At 44.6% G+C, this 26835-nt stretch overlaps 2 protein-coding genes across 3 annotated transcripts in view; one reads left to right on the top strand and one right to left on the bottom strand.

Annotated features, from left to right (window-relative positions):
• LOC140218462 (protein FMC1 homolog) overlaps positions 1 to 7187 on the bottom strand; it is a 38933-nt gene extending 31746 nt beyond the window's left edge. The window contains exons 1-2 of one of the 2 annotated variants that reach the window (XM_072288173.1): positions 7076 to 7157; positions 1105 to 4465 (exon numbers count right to left, since the gene is read on the bottom strand). In XM_072288173.1, the coding sequence (XP_072144274.1) occupies positions 3385 to 4371 (987 nt within the window). In that variant the 5' untranslated portion in view covers positions 4372 to 4465; positions 7076 to 7157 and the 3' untranslated portion in view covers positions 1105 to 3384. Of the gene's footprint in view, positions 1 to 1104; positions 4466 to 7075 lie in introns of those variants that run through there. The other variant, XM_072288175.1, reaches the window with a different exon arrangement.
• A 181-nt stretch (positions 7188 to 7368) lies between these two features.
• Tap42 (immunoglobulin binding protein Tap42) overlaps positions 7369 to 26835 on the top strand; it is a 73189-nt gene continuing 53722 nt past the window's right edge. Inside the window, exons 1-4 of the mRNA XM_072288172.1 lie at positions 7369 to 7529; positions 7682 to 7794; positions 13490 to 13574; positions 25581 to 25729. Coding sequence (XP_072144273.1) covers positions 7407 to 7529; positions 7682 to 7794; positions 13490 to 13574; positions 25581 to 25729 — 470 coding nt within the window. The 5' untranslated portion in view covers positions 7369 to 7406. The remainder of the gene's footprint in view (positions 7530 to 7681; positions 7795 to 13489; positions 13575 to 25580; positions 25730 to 26835) is intronic.

Genomic DNA, 26835 nt, shown 5'->3' with positions numbered 1-26835 from the left:
GCATCTTGCACTGACACAGGTACAAGGCACAATCATACAATTTCTTATATGCACATTTTGCAATCTCGCGCCACCCCATCCTTTGGCACCTTTAGAACTTGTTTGTGAAAGGGTCCTATCTTTAGTAATAATTGATGCAACAATAGTAAAATTGCACAAGACAAAAAAATAGACACAGTACCCTGCCAGGGCTTCAACTGCTGCTGGAGATTTTATCTTTCAGCTGCTTACTCAGCAAATAGAACTGTGCCTGGGCAATAGGTGGTGTTCAAATCCATGCCCCAGCGACAGCTCTGTCTAACAAAACCTGATCTTAAAGGCTATGCTTATGCTGATTTGCCTGCACCAGAGACACCACCTATGCAGGGACGTGCATTTTTCTTCTAAAATGGCAGAAAAAAAGATTTTGCGGTTACGGCTGCTCTGTTCCTGCGCAAATTCTGTAGCAAGATTGCATACTTTGGCCCGAATCGTTCAATATTAACATTGGGCATGGTCACCTGCCTGGTTTGTCAAAAAAAAACTCCAATTTTGGCTTCGTCTGCAGCCCTCACAACGAGCGATATTTAAAACATGGCAGCCATGTAACTTCCACTGTCTGCAGTAAGGTAATACATGGCCTCCGAGACAGGTTTCCATATTGGAGCATGCTATGTGGACACAAAACATCCCCATACTATGCCTGACCTCTTGAGCACTCGTTATAGTGTTGCCCGATATCAAGCTCAACTGCTTACGCACAAACCTGTGCCTGGGTGAAAGAATATAAAATAAAGCTAGTGGGTAATGAGGAATCGAACTAGAAGCACCAATTCTTTTCTACTTCTTCTCGAAAGGAAATTGCTCGCTTGAATCTGGAAATGTTCACTTCAGCCAATACTGCATGAAACACGAAAAAAACTTTACTGAGCATAATAATGCCCCAACTACCGTGTCCCTGCTTTATGCACGAAACTACGTTTTTTTTTTTTATAATCATGCCTCATCTGCCCGAGTGGGGACTCATTTGCACCTGAACACTACTATTGACAAGATTACGCCAGATCTTCCAACCTTAACAGTTGAGAAATACTGCAGTCGAGGAAAAAAGCTACTAAATATTGGTGCAAAATGCTAACACTGTTTTAATTGTCATGATGTCAACTGTGTATGAAAAAAACATCACAGACTTTGTTCTCTAGGGACGCTGTGAACAGGCACACTGCCATTTGGTCACAGGAAGAACGACGTGCACCACACACAAAACGAAGATGTATTCCAATGAACATTTTCATGAAATATTCACAGAACAAAAGCTTAAATTTCAGTTGCCGTTATGCATTGGTTCTATGGAAAAAATGGCACTGCTGCTGGTAGGTCTGAATGAATGAGGGCATCGAATAATTAGCCTCTAAAAAATCGGTGGACGACTCTATCTGTACCAATTTAAAATGAGTTTTGTCCTAAACTGGTCAGAAATGAAAAACAGTAAAATTGGCCTCAATATGACAATCGAACACAAGCTCTAAAAACTGGGCATATAACGATAAAGTAAAAAAAATTGGCAGTAATGCAATCGTTATGCTGGCAAGTAGGCTGGTATTTACGCTGAAATTGCCCCGAACCCTCAATAATGGCAAACACTTACACATGGAAATCAATACTTTTTGCACCTGACAACATCCGCAGCAATCCGACATGGAGCAGTTCGCAATGGCAATGGCAGATCCAGAATTCTTAAGTCCAAGTGTTTGCTTAAGGATTAGAGTGACAGCGACTGATCCATATCAGCTATACTCGTGGGCAAGTTTCTGTGGCTACCAAGGAAAAGCTACAGGCATGTGGCTGCTGTATGTGTTACCATGCCAAGTAGTCCGGCAGCATCTAACATCTTTCGGTTGCTCGGAACAGATGATAAATCAACGCAGCTTCCATGTGCGACGATTTCGCGTCTGCCCAGACGCGGAAGGGAAAAGCCACAAAATAAGTAAACCTTTACACTCAGTGGTGTGTGTTGTCTTATTTAACTGTTGCTGAAGTGTTCGTGCTTTGGGTTTCCCAAACTAAACTAACCTCGATTAAAACGTGGGACTCTTTTTGGAAGTGCTATCACTTGTGCATGCTTTGCCTCCACAGATTTCCCTTCATAGCCACAGAATGTTGTCAGCAAGTATAGTGGATGTCACCATAAAAAAAAGGCCAAGGTGTAACGCATCAGTAGCCAAATATCTGTTTGCACTTTTTTTGCACTCCATAGCTATAACATGACACCTGTTTCAACTATTGCACGGCTCACTGCTCACAAAGAATCCAACTACACAGCAAATTAACACTTTGGCTAATGCTGATTCACCATTTTGATCTAAGTACCAACCACAGCCTACTTAGACTAGCCCAGCTGCAGAAATGATGGTAAGAAATAAGCATCAAAATGAGGATATTTAACAGTAAAAAAATACATGAACATTTATTTCCTCCATGGGGTCCTTTCAATGGAGAGAAAAAAAAAAAGGAGTGATAGAGCACCCAACGCCAGGACATGAAATTCTGATGTACAACACTTCTTGTGCCCATACAAAACTCAACACGATAATTTAAAAAGATTGTGGCAATAACATCGCCTTAAGCACCGTGCCACAATACCAACCCTAATACAAAAATTTGTTCAGGAAGAAGCTTTCTTTTTGTCAAAGTCTGCTGTAATGGGTGCGATAAATGTCGCAGCAGCAATAATGAACAACCAGGGCACTGGATGGTCATTATTACAGCTCTATATGAGAGTGAGGACTGCAAAAATTGAATCTTTCCCGTTGTCCATACACTGAAAAGGTGGCCTAGAACTTTAAAAACAGGTCTTCTCTTAGGAAACAAGCAGTGACACCCTGCTTTGAGCATAGTTCACAGAAGGCCTGTTGTAATTAAGAGAGCTTGGCAAGAAGGTTATTAAATGAGTGAAAATTATGAGCTCCTATAGAACACTTGAAATATGAAAATGGAGTATTCAAAAACAAAACAGCTTTCCATGAACATGGCCATTAAGGGTTGCGGCTGATCGAGAACCTCACAAATATGTAGAGCACAACAACATTGTGCAAAAATAAATGTAGAGGCTTCCATTGGCCTTTGGATTGGTATTTTGTTGGCCTTTGAATTGGCAGAAGGCAGAGGCCTGAAGATCTTTAACATTTGTATCACATTGCAAAAATCAACGGGGTTCACCTGCCCGCATAAAACAAACAAAGACAATGTCCAGTCTGCACAGACAAGGCGTCAACAGACTTCCTAGCACAGGTAATCAAGTAAGTTCATGTAAACAACACAGGCACATGCGTGGAGGCTGCAATCGGTAAAGTCTCTCTCCCAGGTAACGCACCAGTTTGTCTTCAGAGGAAGCAGCAGTAAGTGTCAGTGATCCATCAACTTCCCCGACAAGATCTCAAAGGCAATTCTATATCGCAACCGCTGAATGTCGCGAGCTGAAAAATTGAATGACGCACCTCTCGCGAGGCACTCCGCATAGAGGCACACAAACACACCACAGTCATGAGAGTTAGTCTGCTGCGGAAGGTTCTTTATGTACTGGCATTCCCATTTTACTTCTGGAGTCAGTGGACACTTCCGTTTGTCTTTATGCTCTTTCCTCAGGTATGCCATCAACACCTGATAGCAGTTCCAGTTCTTACGACCCATCGAATCGTAGAACTCAAACGTCTGGTTTGTTATATTCAGAACAGCGAGTGACCAGTGATCGAGGTCGTGGATGGGCACGAGCACTAGGTTGAAAGCAAACAAGTCAACCGTGTCCGTCCAGCGGCGCACGGCTTCATAGCCCCGGTTTTTCAGCACGTTGAAGAAGTGCGTCGTCAGCGCATGAACGCGGAGACCGTCTGAAACTTCTTTGGCGCGCTCGGCCACAAGCCCCATGTAGAAGTCAATGACAACGTCATTCAGCCAGTTTGTACCGAGCACAGTGTTCAGGTCCTTCCAAGTCACGGTGTAACCGTAACTGCGCACGGCCACACGATGCTTGTCACCTCGCCCACGCCTCAGCTCCTTCTGCACGCGGCTCTTAATCCACTCGTCATCCATGGCCGCGACAGCACCGGCCCCATTGGTGCACGCTGCTGCTTTGGCGAGCCGCTCTTTTCCGGCCAAGGTGCGGGTGGACCGTGTTGTGTAGTGGAAGCCCGGTACCATGTCCTCTAGCCGCTGCAATGCCACCGAGCAGTCTTGCGTCATCTTCAGGAGGTCAGACATGCTGCGGCCTGTGCTGGGTCCAGGCATGCTGGAGACAAGGGACCGGAAGCCAGGTTCGGGGCAGAATTCGAAGTTCGAATTGTCGGCACGACAAGGGCAGGTGGACTCGAATACACCCGTGAGCCTGAAGTCCATCAAGACTCTGGACGAGGCAGGAGGCACCGACACTGGGGGGGAGGACTCACGGTGCCCTATCACGGGGGCTCCCTTCCAGCGTGCAGAACTGTCCCTGCAAGCAGTGGCCACATGGACGAGAGATTGGTCAGTGGTCTGGACCATCCCAGGCAGAAGCGGCAGAGGGCACCACACAAAGGTCGGACCGATGGTGCTTAAACGACCCAAAGCAAGAACATTGGCTAAGAGGGACATTGTAGTGGAGAGGCTCCAGATTAAAAATTTGGATTTTTTAACGGGACCCCAAAGCATGCCACACGAGAACTCTTGCATTCTTTTCCCGTCGTAATGCAGCAGCTGGGGTTCAAACCACCAGCCTTTTGTTCAGCTGACGAATGTAGCCACTGAGCCACCAGAGCAGGGATCAGTGGGCTGTGATCCATTTTCACATTCCACTTAAAGCCAAAGCTTTGTACATCGAAGTTTGCACGAAATCACACTGAGCCTCAAGTTATCGACCAGTTGGAGAACTTTCCACATTCTTTAGCACATCACAAATGCAAACACGGAATATCCCACAACAAGTGATCACCAGATAATGTCTCACACAATTCGGTCACAAACAAGGTTCTTCGGCTTGGTGCCAAATAACAGGTCCAGAGCGTCGCAGATATCTCATGCCAGCATCCTCCAGTAAGTTTTTGGCAGAATAAGGGTGAAGAAGTGGCATGACTGATAGCATACGTCTCTTTTTCAGTGCAATGCCCAAGGAAATTAGGTTTGAGCTTACGTACCATACCACTTTGTGCACACTTGAAATCATTTTCACGGGCAGACTAGACAGATAAGGCGATAGCATAAGGCATAGAAAGAGTCAATGAACTGAAGTTAGATGTGCAGAATTTCAAAGGTTGTTGGGTGATTAGCATAGTCATATAAGAAGCCACAAACTTCAGATTTTTGGCCCAGTACAGTGCTGTCATTCATAGTGCCGCAGTAATTCTCAACATTCATTCCACAATGACAGCTGTTTCTCGTCTAAGATGTCCATCAATGAAGTGTCATTATTGTGGTTGTCATGCCACTGCCATCTATCTCTGTATTCATGATCTTGCTGTTAGCAGCTTTGTACCAGCAAATTACTGTGGAATGCCAAAGGTGTTGAAGTACGTTTCCTTTGGTTTTATCACGGAAATAACAATCCATGGAGCAAAAGCAACCTTACTCAGAGACCACAAACTGGTTAAACAATGAGTGATCAGAAAAAACTCATAATGGTAAGCCCTAGGTTACTGTTTCCAGTTGTTAATTAGACAATGCAATTTCTTTTCCTGGAGAGGTTTGAAACATCAGTATACTTCTGGAGTAACCTTCAGCCACAGCACCATTCTACTTCAAAATTTCATACATATCCCCGAGATATCGACTGGAAGACACAGCGGGAATGAAGAGCAAGAATGACTGCCAAATAGGCGGTTATTATAGCCGCGGCAAACAAACGAAAAACCGAAAACAGCACAAGGTCAAGCTGACAACAGGACACAATACAAGCATTAACGTGTCCTGTTCTTAGGATTTGCGTTTGCAACGTCTTCAGGGCATGACCTTATGCCAAATGGCCAACGTCCAAACATCTGCCAAGTATAAACAGGAATATCGTTGTTCACAAAAAATCACAATAATAAAGAAAGAAAGCATAAAAGTACGGCAAACGGCACGACTGGCTTAACTCGCAGAACAAGCAGGGGACACCCGAATCCAGCTAAATTCACGTAAACGCAGTGTCGTTTCGCGTTTGTTCCAAACCGTACAAGAGGGTCGGAATACGCAACTACAAGAAGCAAGTGAGCCGAATGACGGTGGCTGGCTAGCATACCGTCGCGATGGCTAAATATTTGCACTAGAGCACGATGTCGAGGTTTCGTCTTCTTGAGACCAACGGATCGAAGCAAAATCACCACTGTATCTAAATTTCGATCCGTGATTAAGCAGCACCAAATCATTAGGTTTACTCCGCAGCGCGTCTCACAAGCTGGGTTTCTACAGAATTAGGACGCTAAGCTCCCTCAACTAAGAAAAAACCTAGTGAAACGCCGGAATACGGTTTGCTGCCCGAAATACAAACTTAAACCCCTTTCTAAGACCCCAATTTTTGCTAGCTGTATTCCGTTTGTCGCCTTCCAGCACGAGAAGCGAACGCAAAAATTCTGCTCGCGTGCGCTAGGACGCTCACGGTACTTCAAGTAGCCAAACACCGAACCAGCAGATCAAATATCGCCTACCGTATCCACAACTACGCATACACACCAAGTGAAAGCCAAGAAAATCAAACAAGTGTGAATTACGGTCGACGACGTTTGTTTACATACTCGGGACGCCGGTCACACAACACGCTGCTCAAACTTCCACGGCCCTGCGAAAACCCGCGTTTTTGCTTCTTAAAAAAAAAATGGTTGGAGAGACAAGGCTACCGACTACCTCGCTTCTTTTGTATGACAGGTAAGTTTCTGGTCGTCAACTGCTCGCTGCGCTTTGAGCGCATCGCCGGCCCGCAAAGAAACGCGGGTACAACGGCATACAAGACGCAGCTCTGCTAGTTGACCACCGAACTCTCTAGCAAACTCAGCGCAGTGTTTGATCGCCAACGTCTGAAAACCCGCTTGCAGTGTGTCAAAAGCGTTCACTTTCGTTCGCAACTATGAAATACACAGAGGTACGGACGTACCTGCGGGAGGTTTCTCCTAAGCTCTTGAATAACGGCGCGGATCAAACCCAGAGACTCTTTGGGTGCCGCCATGTTACGTAACTACGTAACGTCCCGCCCGGATTGTGTTGCTTGCCTGATCTGACGCATCATAGTTTTGCCATCAATGCTAGCACTAGAAGCGCGTCTTAAAAGTAAACATCCGAAATTTTGTTCATTACGGCATAAAATAAACTCTATGAAGTCCAACCTTTGCCTTCCTTTTTTTTACAAATATGCGAAACTATCGAATCGTTTGAATCAGAGTGAAACGACTGTAATGTGAAATCCGAAGTAAACGAATGTTCTAAACATGGGTGATGACAACAGCAACGGCAGCGATTTGAGTTCTTTAAACGAACTTTTTGACCGCGGGTTCAACTTGTATCTCGAAATTGAGAAGTCAACTGAAAGCGCCAATGAAAAGTCCTACCAAGTAAGTAAATTTGTCTCGTTTAACGTGCATTTCTCTGCCAGCGTGGTCGAATCACTAGTCTCATCGAGGCAGTAGTAATGTGTGGCTATTTCGAGTTGACAGTGAAGCTCAGTGCGTGCTCGTCTTTCTTTTTTTTTTTTTTTTTTGCATAGGATAAAGTCCGGGAGGCGGCGACGCAGTTTGAGAATGCGACGCATCTCGTCAATGAAACCGGGATCTTCAGCGAAAACGAAGAAATTGACGAAGTGGCCACGCATCACCTAAAGTACGACAACTCCTTCTCAGAGGTTGATTCATGCATGTCTTTGCAAATTCTCAAATCTCACGAATTTGAGTCTACTGCTTCGTGCTGTCGCTTAATGGTCACGCTACTATTACTGACTGCTACCAACAACTAGCGGTAGTAACCGGTGTTCCTGTTCTGATCACGTTAGAGGAACATTTATCTCTACCGCGCTTTCCTTTGGCATAAACTTCCGAGCAAGATTGCATTCCATGGTTGCGTCCTTCAATAGAACACTTGGCATCGATTTAGCCTTGTTTCACTATTTTGCGAATGTTGCATCAAGATTTACGAAAAAAAAAATATTGTGCGAGAAGTTACCGCATGTCGGTCCCCTAACCTTCAGTTGAAAGCCGTCTGACAGTGAAAGGATGGAAGAGGGTCTGCATAAGCTTGCTCGAAGCAAGCTCATGCAGACAAGTTTCTGAAGCAGGCGAAATTGGCAACAACAATCACTGAAGAAGTTGCTGCAATCTAAAAACAATGTATTGCTCTTCTGTGTTTGTTGTGCCAAGCTTGTCGCTGCATGTGTGCTGTGTCTAAAGGTGAATAATCTTTAATAAAAGACGTATGTATCTCTGAAAAGGCTTGTGCTCAAGGCAAGCTTTTGAATAAAGACATGCTCTATGTCTATCTGCCCCCTTAGTGTCCTGTCTGTGGCATCTTGCAAATTTTGGTGTTCGCAAGTTTGTATGTATTATGTTGTAGCTTATCTTTTTATCACTATGTGCTGTATTAACTTGCATGTTGCTTACTATAACCCATATGTTTTTCATGTTTGAATGTAGAGATCATCAAGGTCTCATATTCAAATGTTCAAAGTTATGGCTCGTGATTGTGTTGTGTTAAACTTAGGCAATGTTAAGCCAACAGTGCCCATGCAGAAATGTAAGTTGTGAAGAGGGGCAAGCTATCTAATAAACACTGGCACGAAGCACTCTTGTGGCGTGTGCATATTTTTTCATTGCTGAATGAAAATTAATTAAAAGGCGGGTGTTTCTGTTCAGCAACATTGTTAAACATAGCTTGCTTAAAAAAGAAATGTGCTATGTGATGCGCATGACGGCATTTTGAGCACACAATTTGTGGTGTGTGAGCGGCGGTTATTGCAATCGGCCTGTGTTTACTCAGACTGGAGTAATCCAAATTTCTGTTTACTCAAGACAGAGGTTCAAGTAGATTCATTTAAGTGGCCTCTAAGTCACCTCTGACATTTTGAACACATTTTAAGTAAACACACTCATTGTGTGCAAAATACTGTGGTGATCATCTCTGACGAATATGACATCACTACACATTGTGAGCAAGCCACAAATTGAAAGCGTTCCCATGCTCTTCTGCGGACTTTTCCGGACCCTTTGGCACACGTGATGCCAGCAGGGTCCTCCACAGTATGTCAACAGGATGTCAACATTGAGACGGCAATGAGTAGCCAAAACAAGACGGCATTTCTTGTTCAAGCCTTTGGCTAACTTGACGAGCACCGCTAAGAGATGGTGTCGTGTATTAGGTTGAAAGTTGGACAACTTACATCCCAGCTGCACATTTAGAGAGATCCATCTTCTCTCCTCTTTTGCAAACTATGCATTAATCGCATACAGTGGCTTGTGTGTCTCACAACATCAAGACGAGATGTACAGTAGAACCTCTATAAATGGAAATTGCTTTGGAGAAAGCTTTAGCTTGATGCCATCTTCAATTTTCCTATTCACATACATATAAAATGTATGAAATCATCTTATGAGGCAACTGCTAAACTGATCTCAGGGAAAGGTGTTGTACTTGACAGAGAAAGTAAAATTTTAGCAACTGTTAGAAATGGGTTATAAATTTAGGACTTCAATGCTTCTTAACAAATATTGCCAAAAATCGGTAGGTAAAAGAAATGAACCACCAAGGTTCCAAATTCGCGACTATGAACTAAGAACAGGTATTGGGGTTCTGTAAACGATATCTGAAGTGGAGAAATGTTATAACTTTACAGCTTGCTTGAAATTGTTGCAGTGGTTGTGAGGGTTTTGTAAATGTCATACTCACAAATTAGTAATATATTACAGAGTGGTGCAGTCTGCCGTAGCAATCTTAATAGAATTCTGATATCTTTATTTATTACTGAGTTTAATGTTTAGTACTACTTTTCTTTTCTTTTTCTATTTTCAACGTTTCTTGGTTAAAAGAATTGATGACCTAAATAACAAAATCCGCTTGCTACAGTCGCTAGATTATTACTTTTAAGTGTGACAAACCTCATCAAAATCGGCCTAGTGGTTGCCAAGAAAAATTTATGCTCCAGTCCCATGTATTTGGATAGGGGCCGCCTAGCTAAAGCTTCCTCCATCCTTTAGAAAGCTTTAGCCAACTATCTGATGGGAAATTTCCATCGTGGGACCAGGAAACATCCTTTTTAAACCCCTAGAGAGCCCCCTTTAAAAATGAGAACCCCCTTTGAAAATGATAACCCCCTTAAAGGGACTCTAAAGGCAAATATTAAGTCAGGCTAAAGAGATACATTAGTGCTCGAGAATCACTATGGCATTAGTATTATCATTAGCATTAGCAATTGAGAAATTGAGGGAAATGCAGAGGCATGATTAGAGACTTCCCTGGGACATTCAGGTACTCGCACGATGACGAAGGCACTCCTCATTTAAATTCTGTCACTAGTGCTCAACCACTCATTATAAAAACATAATTGTATTGCAATATAGGAAGAAATAAAATGCCACTTGTCGAGATCTATCTTATATTTAGAAAAAAAAGAACTGATTGACATCACCCTTGACAACGACGTGGGCAGTCAAAAGGTTTCGTTTTCGCTCGACTCTGCGCTGGCTGCGCTTTCTTGTTTCGGTACTTTCCTTATCACGTAGTGCTGCACTGGTTTTCCTGGCTATCGAAACTTGCACAAACTGCAAGTGGCCATGCCACGAGATGCCCAAACAGTCTACACCACTTCACCAAAAGCAGCTGCAGCGGTGAATCCACTGCTCTGCCTTGGCTAGATTTCTCCATCGCCGGGCGTTTTCGTTTTGTGCTGAACACCGTACCGCCATCTGTCGGGTGTCGTTTTACTCGCCGGTGGCTGCAAAGGATGGTGATGGCGTGTGCGACGTCACCACTCCCTGCTTGGGTGGCGGGAGATTTGAATTGTGATAGTGGTATTCGTACCCTTCAGATGCAATTTTCTTGTAAACTAATTCTTTCCTTGGCACGAAATGAGCGTTGCAGGGTTTCTGGAATGATATTTAAACAGTCCCACATCGAGTTCGTATTTGCCTTTAGTGTCCCTTTCAATAGCTGAGCACAAGGCCGGAGGGCATCTCTTCCCATTAGAAAAACACTGGGATTCGAACGCAGTACCTCCCACATGCAAGGTGGATGCTTAACCATTTCGCCATTGTAAAAATTAGTGGCGAAGTGCACCTGCTCAAAGTGACGCTAAACTTGCCCGTCTGAATTTCCCAGCGGAAATCTTTTTTTTTAGAGGGGCTTTATTTGAGGCTCCTCACATGGTAAGGGTGTTTTGTTGGCATTGTAAAATTAACTAGGGTTGTACAAATAGCAGTTCTGGAGACTGATTCAAGTATGAAACGAATTGTACCAGAAGCAAATCGAGTTGGATAGAACATCGAATATATTTTCATTAGCTTTCGAATAACGTACAGCATTCCCACAATTCATATCGAACAATCTTACCAGCCTAGTATTCATGGCAATGGGAAACTTGTCACTATGCTGCTTATTATAAAGCATGCTTCATTAAAAGCATAAAGGGAGCATTAGGAACAACTAAGCAGATTGCTTGCAAACTCTGGGCTCTTCTGCACATACATTATCATATAAGGTTCATAACCTTGAGAAAATATTAATAGCTGTGTACACCATTCCAACTAGGCATCTCCTTTTCTGCAGTGACAGCTGAGTGAAAAGAAACACTTTACTCTGGTTCGAATTGCCAGGGCTCATGGAGCCACTACTGTATAACGTATGTCGCAGTGAAACATAATTGAATCTGATGAGATGAGACTGATGCTGCAGCTGTAGAAAGTATGAAACATTACGCACCTCACAGTGCCGCGGTAAACAACATTTTATTGCCAGTGATTGTGTTTAGCCTGAAAAATCTGGCTGACTGAGTGATGCTGTGGGCTCTAGTCCATTGTGTCCACTGTAGATGGAGTGAAAAATGTGACATATTTGCTTCAATTTCATATTGATTGTGTACAGTGGCTGATGTAAAGTACACCAAAAAAAAAAAATGTTGCGTTTTCCAATAAGGCTGTTTGAGGACCGAATCGAATAGGACATTTGATTCATTATTCGACAGTTTTGTTTATTGGCGCACCTTTACAATTTACTGATACAGCTCAGCTGTAGTTGTCTCCTTTCTATCCCGTTAAGGATAGTTTGGGAAATGTAAGCTGTTTCTGTCGCAGGGGCTAGTAACAAATGTTTGGAGTGATTAGAGGCACAAATGAAGGGAAGACACGCAATGAGCAAAACATCTTATCTTGTACTAATTTAGCTTACTGTATAGACTATCGTGTGGTCTGTTACTATAGATCTTAAACTTTACACTAGGGGGTAACATCCAAATCACTTTTTAGATTATTGAAGCAGTCTACCCATACTTCCTGCTCATTTATTTTATGTGAGCTGGGAGTCTTCTGTCCAGCAAAGGATGGTTGAAAAGGAAACAGATGCATTTCAGCATTGAGAGGACACAAAAGACTTGACACAAAAGACATATTGAATCTAGCCAAATTGCTAGATTATTGTTCTAAGCTGTCCAAACTGTCACTGTTGCTAAGAACAGAACTGTCATAGTCGAGGTCAAATAAACATAAGGTAATATTGATGTTGCCACTATAAAAATACAGTATTGACGCCCGCGACTAATGTTCCATCTATAATTGGTAAATGATAGTGAACTGCTGACAATAGAGGAGTTCACCTAACTACATTGCATCTCACTGTGAGAAATAAATGAAGCAGTTTGGCCAATTTTGTTGCATTTTTGTAGAAATCATTGTTGCTACCTCTTCACACACAGAGAAGAAAATGCTATTTGGCAACGCATACCATCTCTGAGCATTTTGTGCGTGACTGTCAACATTCGGTAATTTGGGGCCTGAAAGGATACTCTTTCATTTCAGACATTTTAAAAACAAGGACGAGGAAGAGCACGGTACAGCACTGGTCTCGCAGTGGTCCCGTGGTCTTCCTTGCCCGTGTTTTCTGGCGTTGTTTAAAATGAACGATTGGTACCAACTAGGTCGCACCCAAACCCTTCTGAGGGATAATTTTGCACAAGTTGGACGACTAAAGGCACTGATTGTTGCTTGAAACATTCGCCTGCTGTAGTCGCCCAGTGGATATGGCATTGCACAACTGAGCTTCAGGTTGCAAGTTGTATCCTTGTTGCAGGGTGGAGTGCGAAAGCACTTGTTAACTTAAACTCAAATGCATTTTGAAGAACCGTAAGAGGTCAAATTAATCCATAGTTCCCCGCTACAGCTTGCCTCATAAAGATCATTGTTCTGGCACGCAAAGCCCCCAAATTAATTTTTTGGCTTGAAACAATATGATTAAACATTGGTTGTGCTTCAACATTATTGACAAGTTGTTAATGTGCCATGCTTCTGATTTCTTATGTACATCTTTTTCTGTGCTACAGGTTTCTCCTGTTACCGGCGCTTCTTGGTTCTCTAACACAAAAGAAAGTCACAGCGGACCGGAGTGAAATCTTACGGTTATCAGAGGTACGTTTCGATAAAACTGCAGTACTTTCGTTTACACATTTCGGGTGTCCCGTGGTGACAACCCTCACTCTGTCAGTCACCATTCCTGTACAACTATATCTTTTAGATTTTTCAGCATAGCTGTTATGGGCTGTCTCCCTTAGTGACTGTTCAATGTCTGCCAGTGGCTATCACAGGAGTACCAAACCGCTCTCCTAGGAGTTTGTAGAAAAAACAAAAAAACGTGGGAGTTAAAAAACAGTGTGCAGTGCCCTGTGAGGATTTAAACTCTTGTCCTGCAAAAATAAAGATGTAAGTTATAAGTTGGGGCCATTCCACTCTGTGAATGTGGGCTACCGGCGGAGGTGTAGGATAAACAAAGCACACCACTGAGTGTAAAAGTTTACTTATTTTGGAGCGTTTCCCTTTCGTGTCTGTACAATACTCTGCGAACACGCACAGTTGCTACTACTGATAGCTGCTCAACCTGTCGAGGAGTCCAAATTGAAACGGGCCAAGCGTCTCAGGATGCTGGCTTGCCCGCAAGAAATTCATAAGGGCATTCCAAGCCACTTGTCTGTGCATGCGCTCGTGGCATAATGGTTTCAGTGTCAGGCTTCTGTGCTAGAGGTTCTGTGTACGAATCCTCAGTAGACCATAAATGCAGTTAACCTCAATATAATGAAGTAGGTAAAATTGGCGATTTGCTTCATTATATCGAAAAGTAATTGTATTGAAATTCGACCTTTTATGCAAATAAGTACAGTCGCTGATTGATTTTTCTTATACGAAAAGGGGCTGCAGAATTTTCCGAATTATCGGGCAATTGAAAAAAGCAAATTTGAATGAGTGAACAATTCATTCTGATCAATTTGCGAGTTGGCACCGCATGATACAGTTTCGTGCCATGTCGATGATATATTCATATCGACGGTACGAATTAAGTGAAGCCAGCCACGTTTTCGCGTGCACTCCGCCCTCGTGGTTGATAGCGTTGCCTGCACTGGGACGACGCTATCATGAAAGGCGCTGGCTGCAAGGAGCGAATGCTTCTTCTGCCTCTCGCTCCAAAGGGTCACCGAGACTCGAGATTATGCAATCTCCAACACTAAACGCGCGGGAAGACTGCTTACGTCATGCCACGCTATCTCCGCACGCCCACTCCTTGCACGTGTGGTAGATTATCTCAAAAGCAGGGTGCGCTGCTGCCTATGCGCTCAGCCACACTTACAGCCATGCACGCCCACGGCCGAGACGTGCGCCAGAAATCGCGACGTGTGCCAACTTACCCTGCTCCCCCCCGCTCCCTGTCCCAACCCTCACGCATGCTCGATCACGTTACTGCAAGCTCGCTCCCATCATCCTCTTTCCCATTGCTTCTGCAGGAAGGCGGCACTCTTGAAGCCACCATATATCTTGTCTCGCCCTCCAACACTTTCACTCGCACCTATAGCACAAAGTGCGCAGGGCATGATAGGATCTTATCGCACTTAGACTTTACAGGAACATGATGCTGCTCTACCTCCATGGTCGCTGTTGTCGCGCGGTGCACAATTTTCGAGATGCGTTTGCAAGCAGCCTCTCGTAATTCAATCTTTTCACCATCTGCATCCACGGAAGTTTCCATTGATTGTCTCGGCATTCCTTTGCGGCGGATGCGAAATTTCGTTATATTGAAATCGAATACAAACACACTCGTTATATTGAAGCTCTAAATACATGGTGCTCTATGACAAAAGGTTATGAAAAGTTAAATACTTCGCCGACCGTTTATTCGGACCTCACGGGGACTGCGGAAATGTCCGAATAAACAGGTGTCCGAAAAAAGCAGATCAAGAAAAAAAAATGAAATCCTTTTATTTTCACGCACTTATTCGGGCTCGGCAGTAGGCTTGAAGAAATCGTGAATGCGCTGTTCCACGCTGTTCCGTTTATGCGCAATCAGATAAGCTTGAATCTTGGAGGGGGTCATACGGTCACTATAGGTGGCTGAAAGCAGTCACTGCTTGTACACACTTCACATGCGACGGCAGCGTAGCACATGGTACGTAATCTTTCGACTCAGAGTTATCGTCTGGCGGTGCAACAGAAACCTGACGAACGATCTCACCGTCGTCGAGTTCTGTGCATGTCAGTCCGGCAGTGTCAGCACCTGTGAAACTATCAAATGAGACGGTGTCTGGAGTCGCAATGCAACCACTGTGCAGGTCTTGGCAGAACATTTTCCACGTCAGTAGGGACCGCATCGGAAGGCGACAAATCTTAGGCCTCCCGGCATCCGCTTGCCGGCATTCCCCAGCGCAGTCTGCGCGGGCACTGTCGGTGCCATTAGACACTTGGCGCGATGTTTCCGTATGCCGTGTTGGATCACCGGAACCTCGACACAGCACACAAAGCAAACACCACCATGCCGACACCAGTCGCACCAGCTGCTGGATTGTCTTGACATGGCTTACTAAGCTGAAACCGAAACTGCTGTAGAGCCACTCTATCGAACCAGGCAGAAACGATGATGATGAACGGGAATTTGCAGTAGCACCACTTCGTGGGGCAGCAAGGAGGCTCCGTTCAAAACAAAAATTGCGTCTAGCAAGTCGAACCATGCACCGGTCAGAGTCGGTGCATGGTGCTATCGATCGAGTTGGCTCAAGGAGTGTCCGAAAATTCGGACGAGAGGTTGCAAGATGTCCGAACTTTCAGCAGTTGTTATACATTATGGTCTATGGGGAGAATGGCGGTGCTGCGAAGCAGTACGAATAATCGAGCATGTTCGAACTTTTGGAGTCCGGAAAATCAGTCGGCGACTGTATTGAAGTTCGTTATATTGAGGTTTAACTGTATTTGTGGTTGCTTAGTGCAAGCAAGGAAGGATGGAAGGGGAGAAGAGGAGCGCCAGTTCGAATACTGCTGGCAGATAATTTTCATAATGTTTATTTAAATGTTTATTACACAATGAGAAATTTTCAAGGTGAAAGAGACGCTTAAAGCTAGAAAAATGAAGTTTAGTCAAATTCATGTTCGTCCCACAATTCCCATGCTGGCTGAACTGCCCCTATTGCAGCTCCTGTAGACACTAGTGCCGGAGTTTTCGTTTGTAATTATTGTATGAAAGAATGTATTGGGTGCTTTATTAGCTTTCTTCTTTTTATGCCAGGTGTCAGCACATGCCTTACTGGTTTGCTTTGCCTCCTCATAGAGGGTGTCGGAGTTTTGAGGCAAAGGCATTGAAAAATGTGCGAGAGGAAAGACACATATACAGCTCTGCTGTAAAAGAAATATGAAGTGCCCTGTGAGGGTTTAAACATTGATCCCGCAGGCTGGCAGTGGGAAGCTTTACTTCTCAGCGACTCCATTGATGCTACAGCTAAGAATTCTATGGTTAGAGAGGGCAGTTGCCACTAGCTGTTACGGTTTTCTCATTCCACACTCTATAACTTTCTTATAAATCAGCATCAACATGAAAGAATTTCAGTAAAGCCGGTGGTTAAAAAAGCAATATGGGAAAGAGAAGGGAAAAGAGGCCATGTCTTTTCACTTCACCGCCACCTCTATAAGGCTTCCAAGACAATGCGGTAAGAATACTAAAAATGTAAACCGGCTAGCTGGAGTCTCAGCACTTCTAGTAACTGAACGAAGAGTTCTTCATCTCAACTGGAGATTGCATCACATGTTTGCTCCAATCGATACCTCATACAGCAGTGTTGTGCCCCTGCTGATGCTACAGAAGAGTTACAATATCATGCATTTGTTGCATGCTGGCACTCTGATTTCATTTTATACTCTGGGCCAAGCAGACATTTCCCAGAGGAGTGTGTGGACTTAAAAGTGATAGTCTACATGAGTGGTTGATATACAAGGTGATCAATTAAGACGGAGTTCATGGCTTAGGGATCGGAGATTGAACAGGGTGTCTACCAACCGGGAAAACCGGGAATTCTCAGGGAATTTGAACAGTCTGGAAAAACTCAGGGAAAACTCAGGGAATTTGTGCTTCTATCAGGGAAAATTAGCTGTAACTTTATAGAAAGGGAACGAAAGTCGTGTTAATCCTGGCTCCAGTAACAGAGGAATCGCAACGAATCGTCATTGACGCCGTGTCATCGGCACGATGTGGTGCCAGAGTAGTTAACGACCGATTTTCTAACGCCCGATTTTTCGGACATGCCCGATAATTTGCACGGTTTTGCGGCACCACCACGTACTCCATATAGTCAATGTACATTGCCCTGACTGCAGGTCTGAAATGGCATTATTCAAAGCCGCCACCGCCGCTATTTTGATTATCTCGCCGCCTCGAACCGGCACTCTCGCAGGCAGATCCGCTGGCAGCCGTAACCACCACCGCGGCAACGTTAGGCCTAGCTGCTTCTATGTTCGCTATTAAGCTTCTTGCCGTGCGGTGCCGTGTTTTTCATTGAAAGAATTCGCCGCTATCACCAATGGCACCGACTCCGCCTTTGTAATCCTCGCGATTGGCTTTGAAGCTCGCAGAGCACAGCGCGTTGCGTAATGCTAGTCTCTGAAAGTTAGCTTCGCCTCAGTACATTAGTGTTAGGCGGTGAAGCATAACAAGCGTGCGAAGGGGGCAATTGTCACGGGACACAGTATGTATACCTTAATTACACATGCGTGCACACCGTCTCCTGTCACAGTACAAGCCCTGATATACCTAACAAGCGTACTGGCAGGCCTTCAGAGCTTTTTCAGACTTGCCTGTGGTAATTTTAGCCCTTAAAGGCAGTTAAAGACATGCATTAATTTTTTTTCAGACTGCCCGTTTCTCTTTTTCAATTTTTTTGCGGCCCCTCGGAAGTCCGAAAAATCAAATGTTGACTGTACAACTGAACAAGAGGATGCTTCAGATGATCCATGTGGTGAGAGCACGGTAGGAGGAGGATGAGAACAGAAAGGACCGACGCACTGAGGAATTAACGGGAAAGGAAGGGTGCGGCCGCCTTTTTGAAGGAGCTTGAGCTAAAAAAACTAAGTGTTGGCTGACGCTGAGACACAGGTGTCCCTCATCCAAACCAAAATAAATTGTTTAAGCAGTGAAACCCAACACTGAGATGCTGTGTACGGGCTGAGAGTGTGTCAGGACAGTTGAGGTTGACTTCCCAGCTGCTAAGAGAGAACCTTAGTTGTGACAAAGTTCAGGACCTCATACAGATGAGCTTGCTATCAGTTGATAGAAATAGCTGATATTAAAAAATATTTACTTATGTATGCATCTCCTTTTCATTCGTATTTGAAAATGTTCGGCCACCTGCGTAGAAACCTACGTTAGTGCCAGGGGCCTCACCTGCTCGACAGAGAAGTCCGAGCTCCTAAGGGTGTGGCGAGGCAAACAAAATCGAACGGTCCCTACAAGCGATGAGCTCAGCCTCAACGTATACCTCGCGGGACAACGCATTCTGGAGAAGACCACCATACGGATCCTGGGGATGTGGCTTCAGTCCAATCAACGGTGCAACCATACTCTGACACTGCTGAAGACTGCCACCATGCAGGTAGCCCGTATGATCAACAGAGTATCTAGCAAGAGACACGGTATGAAGGAGAGCGACACACTTAGGCTAGTCACGAGCCTCATGGTTAGCAGAGTGGTGTATAGCCTTCCCTACCACAAATGCATCAAGCAAGAAGAAGAACAAGCGGACGCCATACTGCGAGAGGCGTACAAAACTGCGCTTCACCTGCCGCAGTGCACATCGACCGAAAAACTGCTGGCCCTGGGACTGCACAATACCTTCAGTGAACTAAGAGAAGCACTACTATGCTCTCAAGCACGTAGGTTGATGCAGACCCCCACGGGAAGGGTGCTCCTGCGAAGATACGGCGGCGGCAACATGATCCAAGAGATCGAGCGTACCGAGGCCATTCCGGACAAGTATCGCAGTACACAGCAAGTCGCACCGATACCCAAGAATATGGACCGGAACCTGCACAAGGCGCGTAGAGAAGCAAGAGTGGAGTACGTGCAGAGAACCTTGGTGAACAAGGACAACACAAGGTATACGGACGCGGCAACGTTCGTTAAAGACGGAAGACACAACAGCAGAGCAGTGGCGTCGGTGGTTAATTCGGACCTCAAGGAGATCACCAGCGCATGCCTACAGGACTGCACGGTAGTCGAGGCCGAAGAGGCAGCTGTGGCTCCGGCAGCACTGGAGGGCTATCGATCTGGCAGGTCCCTAACAATAATAACAGACTCTCAAGCAGCATGCCGTAATTATACAAACGGCAGAATTTGGCGCAGAGCACGCCACATACTCTGCTCATGCGACCCGGGAAACAAAGTTCAGCATACCATAATCTGGGTACCAGGGCACACTGGCATAACAGGGAACCAAGAGGCGGATAGGATAGCTCGAGGGCATACCAACCGGGCGTCCGACACATCCAGCCTTGAGGAACCCGAGTCAGTACCCATGGGCTACTCAGATATCCTAAATTATTATAAAGGGGTCAGACTGAAGTTCCCACCCCCGGATAAGGATCTAAGCAGAGAGGATGCTGTTGCATGGCGACAACTGCAGACGGGTACTTTCCCGAATCTAAACATTCTCAATAAAATTTTCCCTACACAATATGAGGCTAAGTGCCCATGGTGCGGAGAGAAACCAGATCTATACCACATATCATGGGCCTGTCCAAATATAGAGTCCCCAACTATCTATAAAATTAAAGACCCGAGTGCGGAACAGTGGGAGAGTATGCTTTCCAGCGTAAGCTTGAACGGCCAAAAGCGCCTAGTAGAGCGAGCTCGCGAGCTGGCCATACTCAGTGGAGCCTTGGACTAGGGCACCAACCCTGTGATTGCAGACAGAAGAATCCATCAGAAGATGGAAGAGGCCGTCTGAAGCCGCGAAAATCTCTTTTCTAGAGCCTAATAAATGTTTTCCGATCCGATCCGACTCAATTTGGAATGGGCTTTACCATTTCTTTCGCTGTGCATTTTACTAACACCTTCCTTCTGTTTTCTTTTTAAATAAAATAGATATTACTCCTTACTATTCAAACTGGATTAAGTCATTTTTTTGTTTCAGCATGCTTACTAGAGAGTGACAGCATCGGGCATCGTGGTGTCAGCCTGTCTTGACATAAAACAAAGTTCTGGCTCATTCAGGGAATTTCACAAAGGCGCTCAGGGAAAACCTGGAAAACTCAGGGAATTTGGAAATGTCAACTTGGTAGACACCCTGTTGAAACAATGGCAGCAGGCAGGTGATATCGTTCACGGTGGCTCCAGTCACAAGGGGAGGAAAGTGCTGAGGGGTCCTGAAGTGTGATACTGCAACCTTTAAATGATGATCTGTATGGGGAGGACGCATGAGCAGGTCCATAAGCAGGGTATGTTTTGAATTGTTGGTGTAACCATAGGTTGGCAGAATAAGTGTATACCCACTCACCAACCTTTTTGTCCACACTCATGCTCACACTTCACGTTCATAGTTGCTTCCATTCACACCAACCGGTACCCAACTCTCGCTCATACTGAGGTGAGACGGCTGCTCGGGCAGGCCCTTCAACTGCTGGTTGTAAAGGCTGCTCTGAATACGAGCCAAGCTCAGACATTGAAGATGACAATTTGTCATCTGAGGAAGAGGCAACTTTGACTGCATCGAATCGCTGACAAGGCAGTGCTATCGCAATCGCCGAAATGTGTGCTTCAAAACTAAACTAGGTAACGAAGATAGGAATGTGAAGACCATACCAAAGGGGTATTTGGCTTTATCTGTGTCGTTTTTTTCCCTTCTGCATAACCAAAAGTAAACCATTGTGTTCGTTTTATTATATCCAAGAAAAAAACCTGACACACGGAGTGCTTCACCTCCGAGAAACCTGATACTGAAAGGTTTAAGGAGATGGCTGTATACAGTATATTGAAGTGATTGGTTTTCATGTTATTTTCATTGCTTTACATTTATTGACATTATGAGCCACGTGCCACACCAACTGAAGATGTTGTTGAGATAGCACAGGATGGTCATGGCAATTAGAAGGGTTAGTTATTTCTTTGCACATGACGCAGTCATCAGTGAGAAGTTCCATTGGAGATGTTACTGGAATAGGAAGACTGTTATTTGCAATAAGCATTTCAGTTTTGCAGTACAGTGAAACATCAAACCATAGTTGGCTGGAGCTCGGAAAAAGTACGTACTAAACGGTAGTACAGTGAAACCTTGTTAAACCGTAGTTGGCCGGAGCTCAGAAAAAGTACGTACTAAACGGTCGCACTGTTTAACCGAATTAGCATGAGATCGCCCACTTACCTGTCGAAAAGGGAACTCGGAGAGAGTGCGATGAAAGGGGAAAAAACATGCAGTATTTATTCACTTCGCGCGACAAAAGTGTTATTTTCGTTTGATGCCGCGGCGGCCTAGCATGACGACAGCAGCCTCAAACTTATGAAGTTGCGTGCCAGCTTTTCAGCCAGCCCCCTCTTCTCGGCAAACACTCACATGGCAGATTCCTCATTGGCGTTTCGTATTCTCTATGCAAGCGCGCAGTGGTGCTGCAGAAGTCCCGGGGCGCCCTTTTCATTGCCGGGTGCCGGAGTACGGAATACTTTTCGTTTGGAATATAGTTACATTATTGCACCCTGTTCTCGTCGCAACAATTGCATTCATGAAGCTGATGTAACGAGCAGCTTCTGCCACTGTTGGGCCTGAATCGCTCGTGCTGTCGCTTTCCGTGTCATCCTCATCACTGTCGCTAGTTGACACTTCGGCAACAACAGAGGCAACGATGGGGAAAAGTCGAACCTCGTAGCGGACATCTCTTCGCCATCGCAGCAGCGCTGCCGAGCAACTCCTTCGCATTCCAAATGCCACACACTGTAGTCAATGGCAGATCCCTGTCGCGTGCCAGCGCTGACTTCTTCGTGTCACGTTCGATAGCACGGACGATGTCTAATTTTTCTTCTATGCTGATTACCCGGCGTCTTTTTTTATCCGAGCTTCGGTATGACGCGATTCCTCACTTGCACGACGCCACAACACTCTCTGGCACGGCTTCAAAATGACGTTGATGTGTCTTCACATGCAAACGCACAGGGCGCATGGAGGCCATTGTTCCGATCTCTGAGGCTTGTTGCTCTGCTGGGCCGCCTGATGGAGATGACGCACCGCCGTGTTTGCACGATGAAAAGTGGAAACGCTACTTTTTAACCGATGCGTACGCAATAAGCCAATAAAGTTTATGCGGATCCAAACATATTATATTCAATGGCTGCTGAGTCGGGGATTTGACTTTGTTTAAGCGGGTACAGTTTAACGAGGTTCTACTGTAGTACTATGTCGTACTAACAAATCCGGCTAACCACCATTTTGAAGTACATATTAGGTTTAGTTTTGTATATCTAATAATTATTTGATAGGACCCGAGTTATATTGAGGTTTGACAGTCATCTCTTGCCTCTGCTTGCCTCACTCCTTTTATTACCATCAGCACTCCAGGAATTCCCTGTTAAATCCACCCTTACAAACATTTTCCTGCTTGAACCACAGCATGCATCATCACCTGGATCTGCAATGAACATTTCATTCTTCCTAGATGCAATAGCCCACTGGAACAGACTCCCAGAAAACATGGCTTTGTGCACTTACTCTAAATCATTCAGATTTATGTTAACTAGCCATCTTACCTAATCTTCCTAAACATCGTCATTATCATCATCCCATTTTTCATGTCCACTGCAGAATGAAGGCCTCTCCCACCAACATTCAATTACCCCTGTCTCGTGCTAGCTGATTCGAACTTGCACCTGCAAATTTCTTAGTTTCATCACCCCACCTAATTTTCTGCTATCTTAGACTAAGCTTCCCTACCCTTGGCACCCATTCTGTAACTCTAGTGGTCCACCGGTTATCTGCCCTATGCTTTACATGGCCTGCCTAGCTTTTTTGCTTAATGCCATCCAGAACATCGGCTATCCCTGTTTGCTCTCTCATTCGCACCACTTACTTCTAGTCTCTTAAAGTTACCCCTAACATTTTTCGTTCCGTTGCTCTTTGCACTGTCCTTAGCCTGTCCTCGAGCTTCTTTGTTAACCTCAAAGTTTCAGCCCCATCTGTTAGCACTGGTAGAATGGAATGATTGTGCACTTTTCAATAACAGCGTTAAGCTCCCAGTCAGATTTGGGAATGTCTGTCATATAGACTCCAGCCCATTTTTATTCTTCTGTAAGTTTTCTTGTCAGGGTCAGGATCTGCTGTGAGTAATTGACTTAGATCAAAGTACTCCTGTACAGATTCTAGAGGCTGACTGGCAATCCTGAATTCTTGTTTCCTTGCCAGGCTATTGAACATTATCTTTGTCTTCTGCATTTACACTTTCTCGCTTTACACTTGCACTCTTACACTTTCTTCGTTAACTTCCTCAATCATTTGTTGTGGTTCGTCTCCAGTGTTGCTGAACAGGACAATGTCACCTGCAAACCAAAGGTTGCTGAGGTATTCGCTGACGATCCTCACCCCTAAGCCTTCCCAGTCTAATAGCTTGAATGGTTCTTCTAAGCATGCAGTGAATAAATAGAATTGGATAGAGTGTGTCTCCTTGCCCGACCCATTTGGTGATAGGTAATTTTCTACCTGCCGTGGTTGCCAAGTGGCTTTGGTGTTGCGCTGCTAAGCACAAGGTCGCGGGATCAAATCCCGACCAATGCGGCTGCATTTAGGTGGGGGCAAAATGCAAAAATTCGTCTACTTAGATATAGGTGCACATTAAAGAACTCCAGGTGGTCAAAATTTATCCAGAGTCCCTGTCTACAGCATGCCTCATAATCAGATCATTGTTTTGGCAGGTAAAACCCCCTAACTTAAAAAAAAAAAACTGTTATCTACTTTTCTTGTGGAGAAACCAAGATAGCTGCAGAATCTTTGTAGGTAGTATTTCCCATGATTTCACGTATGCCTCCTGTACTCCTTGATTATGCAATGCCTCCATGACTGTTGGTATCTCACCTGAATCAAATACCTTTCATAATATATAAAAGCCATATAGAAAGGTTGATTGTACTCTGCAGATTTCTCAATTGCCTGATTGATGACATGGATGTGATCCATTGTAGAATATCTCGTCCTGAAGCTAGCCTGTTCTCCTGGTTGAGTGAAAACAAGTGTTGCCCTTATTCATTTGGGAATTATATTGGTGAGTATTTTATGCTATGCTGAAAGCAAGTTACAAGCTATTGGGCCTATATTTCTTGAATTCTGTAACATCTCCCTTCTTATGGATTTGGATAATGTTGGCACTATTCTAGCTCTCTGGTACACTTAAAAATGTGAGGCATTGCACATAAAGGGATGCATGTTTTTCAGGCATATCTCCTCTGACTTTGATGAAGTTGGCTGTTATTCCATCTTCTGCCAGTTTTTCTAAACATACACCTCCCCTACTCCAACTTGCATTGTTTTTTTCATTTGTTTACCCTAGTGACAGACACAATGTTTATCTTTTTGTGACAGTTTTTTTTCCTTATTTCTTTATCTTTTTCTATTTTTTATGTTCTGATTTCGTCACTAGGAATGAAGCCCCAACTTATGTAATACTTCTGGGGATGTATTCTGCGACGATTACTTTTGGCGATACTATCGCCTTGCCACGCCTTGGCCGTCAGCGTGCACTGATGGGCTGTTTCAGCAAAATCAGATGAGCCGATTGGCTGGTTGAGCACTATGTCATCCGATTTTGCTCAATCAGCGCATGCCAGATTGCGATACTATCGCAGACGTGACACTGTCGCCGAAAGTGATCGCTGCAAAATACGTCCCCTGGGCGTTTTAAGGAGAACATAAATGAAATGAAGTAAGCTGTGCATCTGAGCTTGTGAGTTCCTAACTTTCCTGCAACAGCCAGTCTAAAATAATTGTGAACAATTATCTTTCTAACACAGCATAATGTCTCAATTGAAGCTTTTTACTGATTGGCTTAGATGACAACCACAGTGCTCTCCATTAAAGTTTGCTGTAGTGGCTTGTTAATAACTCCAGACTAATGTGCATTGTACTGCTTCTGGTGGGACAGGTTTACTTTCGTGATTTCTTAACGCGATGTCGGCAATATGGAGTAACCAGCTACGAATTGCCTGAAACAAAGGACGAGGATGTGCCTGACGAGAAGCCGGCTGCTGGTGCGAAGAAGTCTGAAACAGACAGCCTTCTGGATGCCTGCAGGTTCGTCATTTTTACTTTGAAGCATTACCTTTTCTTAGCTCGTTCTTCAGTTTCACGCTGTAAATGTTGTCGGCGTCGCTGTCTGCCGCCGAGACCATGGCTGCACACAAAGATCATTAGCTGCCTGTGCGAGTATAAGCTTCTTCCATTAGTGGAAGTGCACACGATGTCACATGTGCTTCCACCAATGAGAGAGGAGAGTTTGGTCACATGATGCAAAGCTTGGTTCCCTGCAACAACACCAGATGGCATTGCCGTTTGTGCATCAGGAGCAGCGGAACCCACCGATTGTGCCTGCAGTAACATGGAAGTTTTGCTGCGGCGCAGTCATGTTTCACCTTTTCCTTTGTGAGTCAGTGGCAGTGCGGGTGTTTTCTGCCACGTCACATTAACCAGATGGTGCTTAAAATCGCGGCATTGCTTCTAGTGTATGCTGTCAAAGCAGGCGAGCACTTGAGTACTTGGAGAGGAGCTTAGTAATTTAAACGAAAATGCTATAAAACATCGTTTATACAAAGATGCCATGGAGAAAACGGTACCCTCAGATCTCCACACGATTTGGTGAGGTCGACATTGGGACGGTAAATGCCTAGTCCTGACCACAGCTAAGGCTTAAACATCTGCGTTATGCACTCGTAACTGCTGCGTCAATTTTTATTTGCCTTGATCTGTGGGATAATTTTCTTTGGCAGTTCTAACGCCTTCAGTTAAGACTGGGACCGCGACTGGTAGATAAGCATAAAGTGGATACAGTTAAACCTCTATATAACAAAGTTGGTAACATTGGTAATTTGCTTTATTATATCAAATTTTTCTTACGTTGAAATTTGACCTTTTATACAAAAACAGTCTCCAATGAATTTTTCTTGCACAGAAGAGGCCACAAAGTATTTAGACTTAGGGGGATATCGGGGGAAAAAACAAATTTGGATGAGAAAAAATTCATTTAGTTAAATTGTAGACTCGGCGACGAAAGATACGGTGCTATGCCACGTCAGCAACAGCTTCACATCGGTGATACGAAGTGAAGCCAGCCACGCCTTCACGTCCACTCTGTACCTGTGGCTATAGTGTTGCCTGCAGAGGGATGACGTTATCGGGAAACG

This window comes from Dermacentor andersoni, chromosome 5, assembly GCF_023375885.2.
Source record: "Dermacentor andersoni chromosome 5, qqDerAnde1_hic_scaffold, whole genome shotgun sequence".
NCBI classification, from domain to species: Eukaryota; Metazoa; Arthropoda; class Arachnida; order Ixodida; family Ixodidae; genus Dermacentor; species Dermacentor andersoni.
This window is presented reverse-complemented; position numbering and strand designations above follow the sequence as displayed.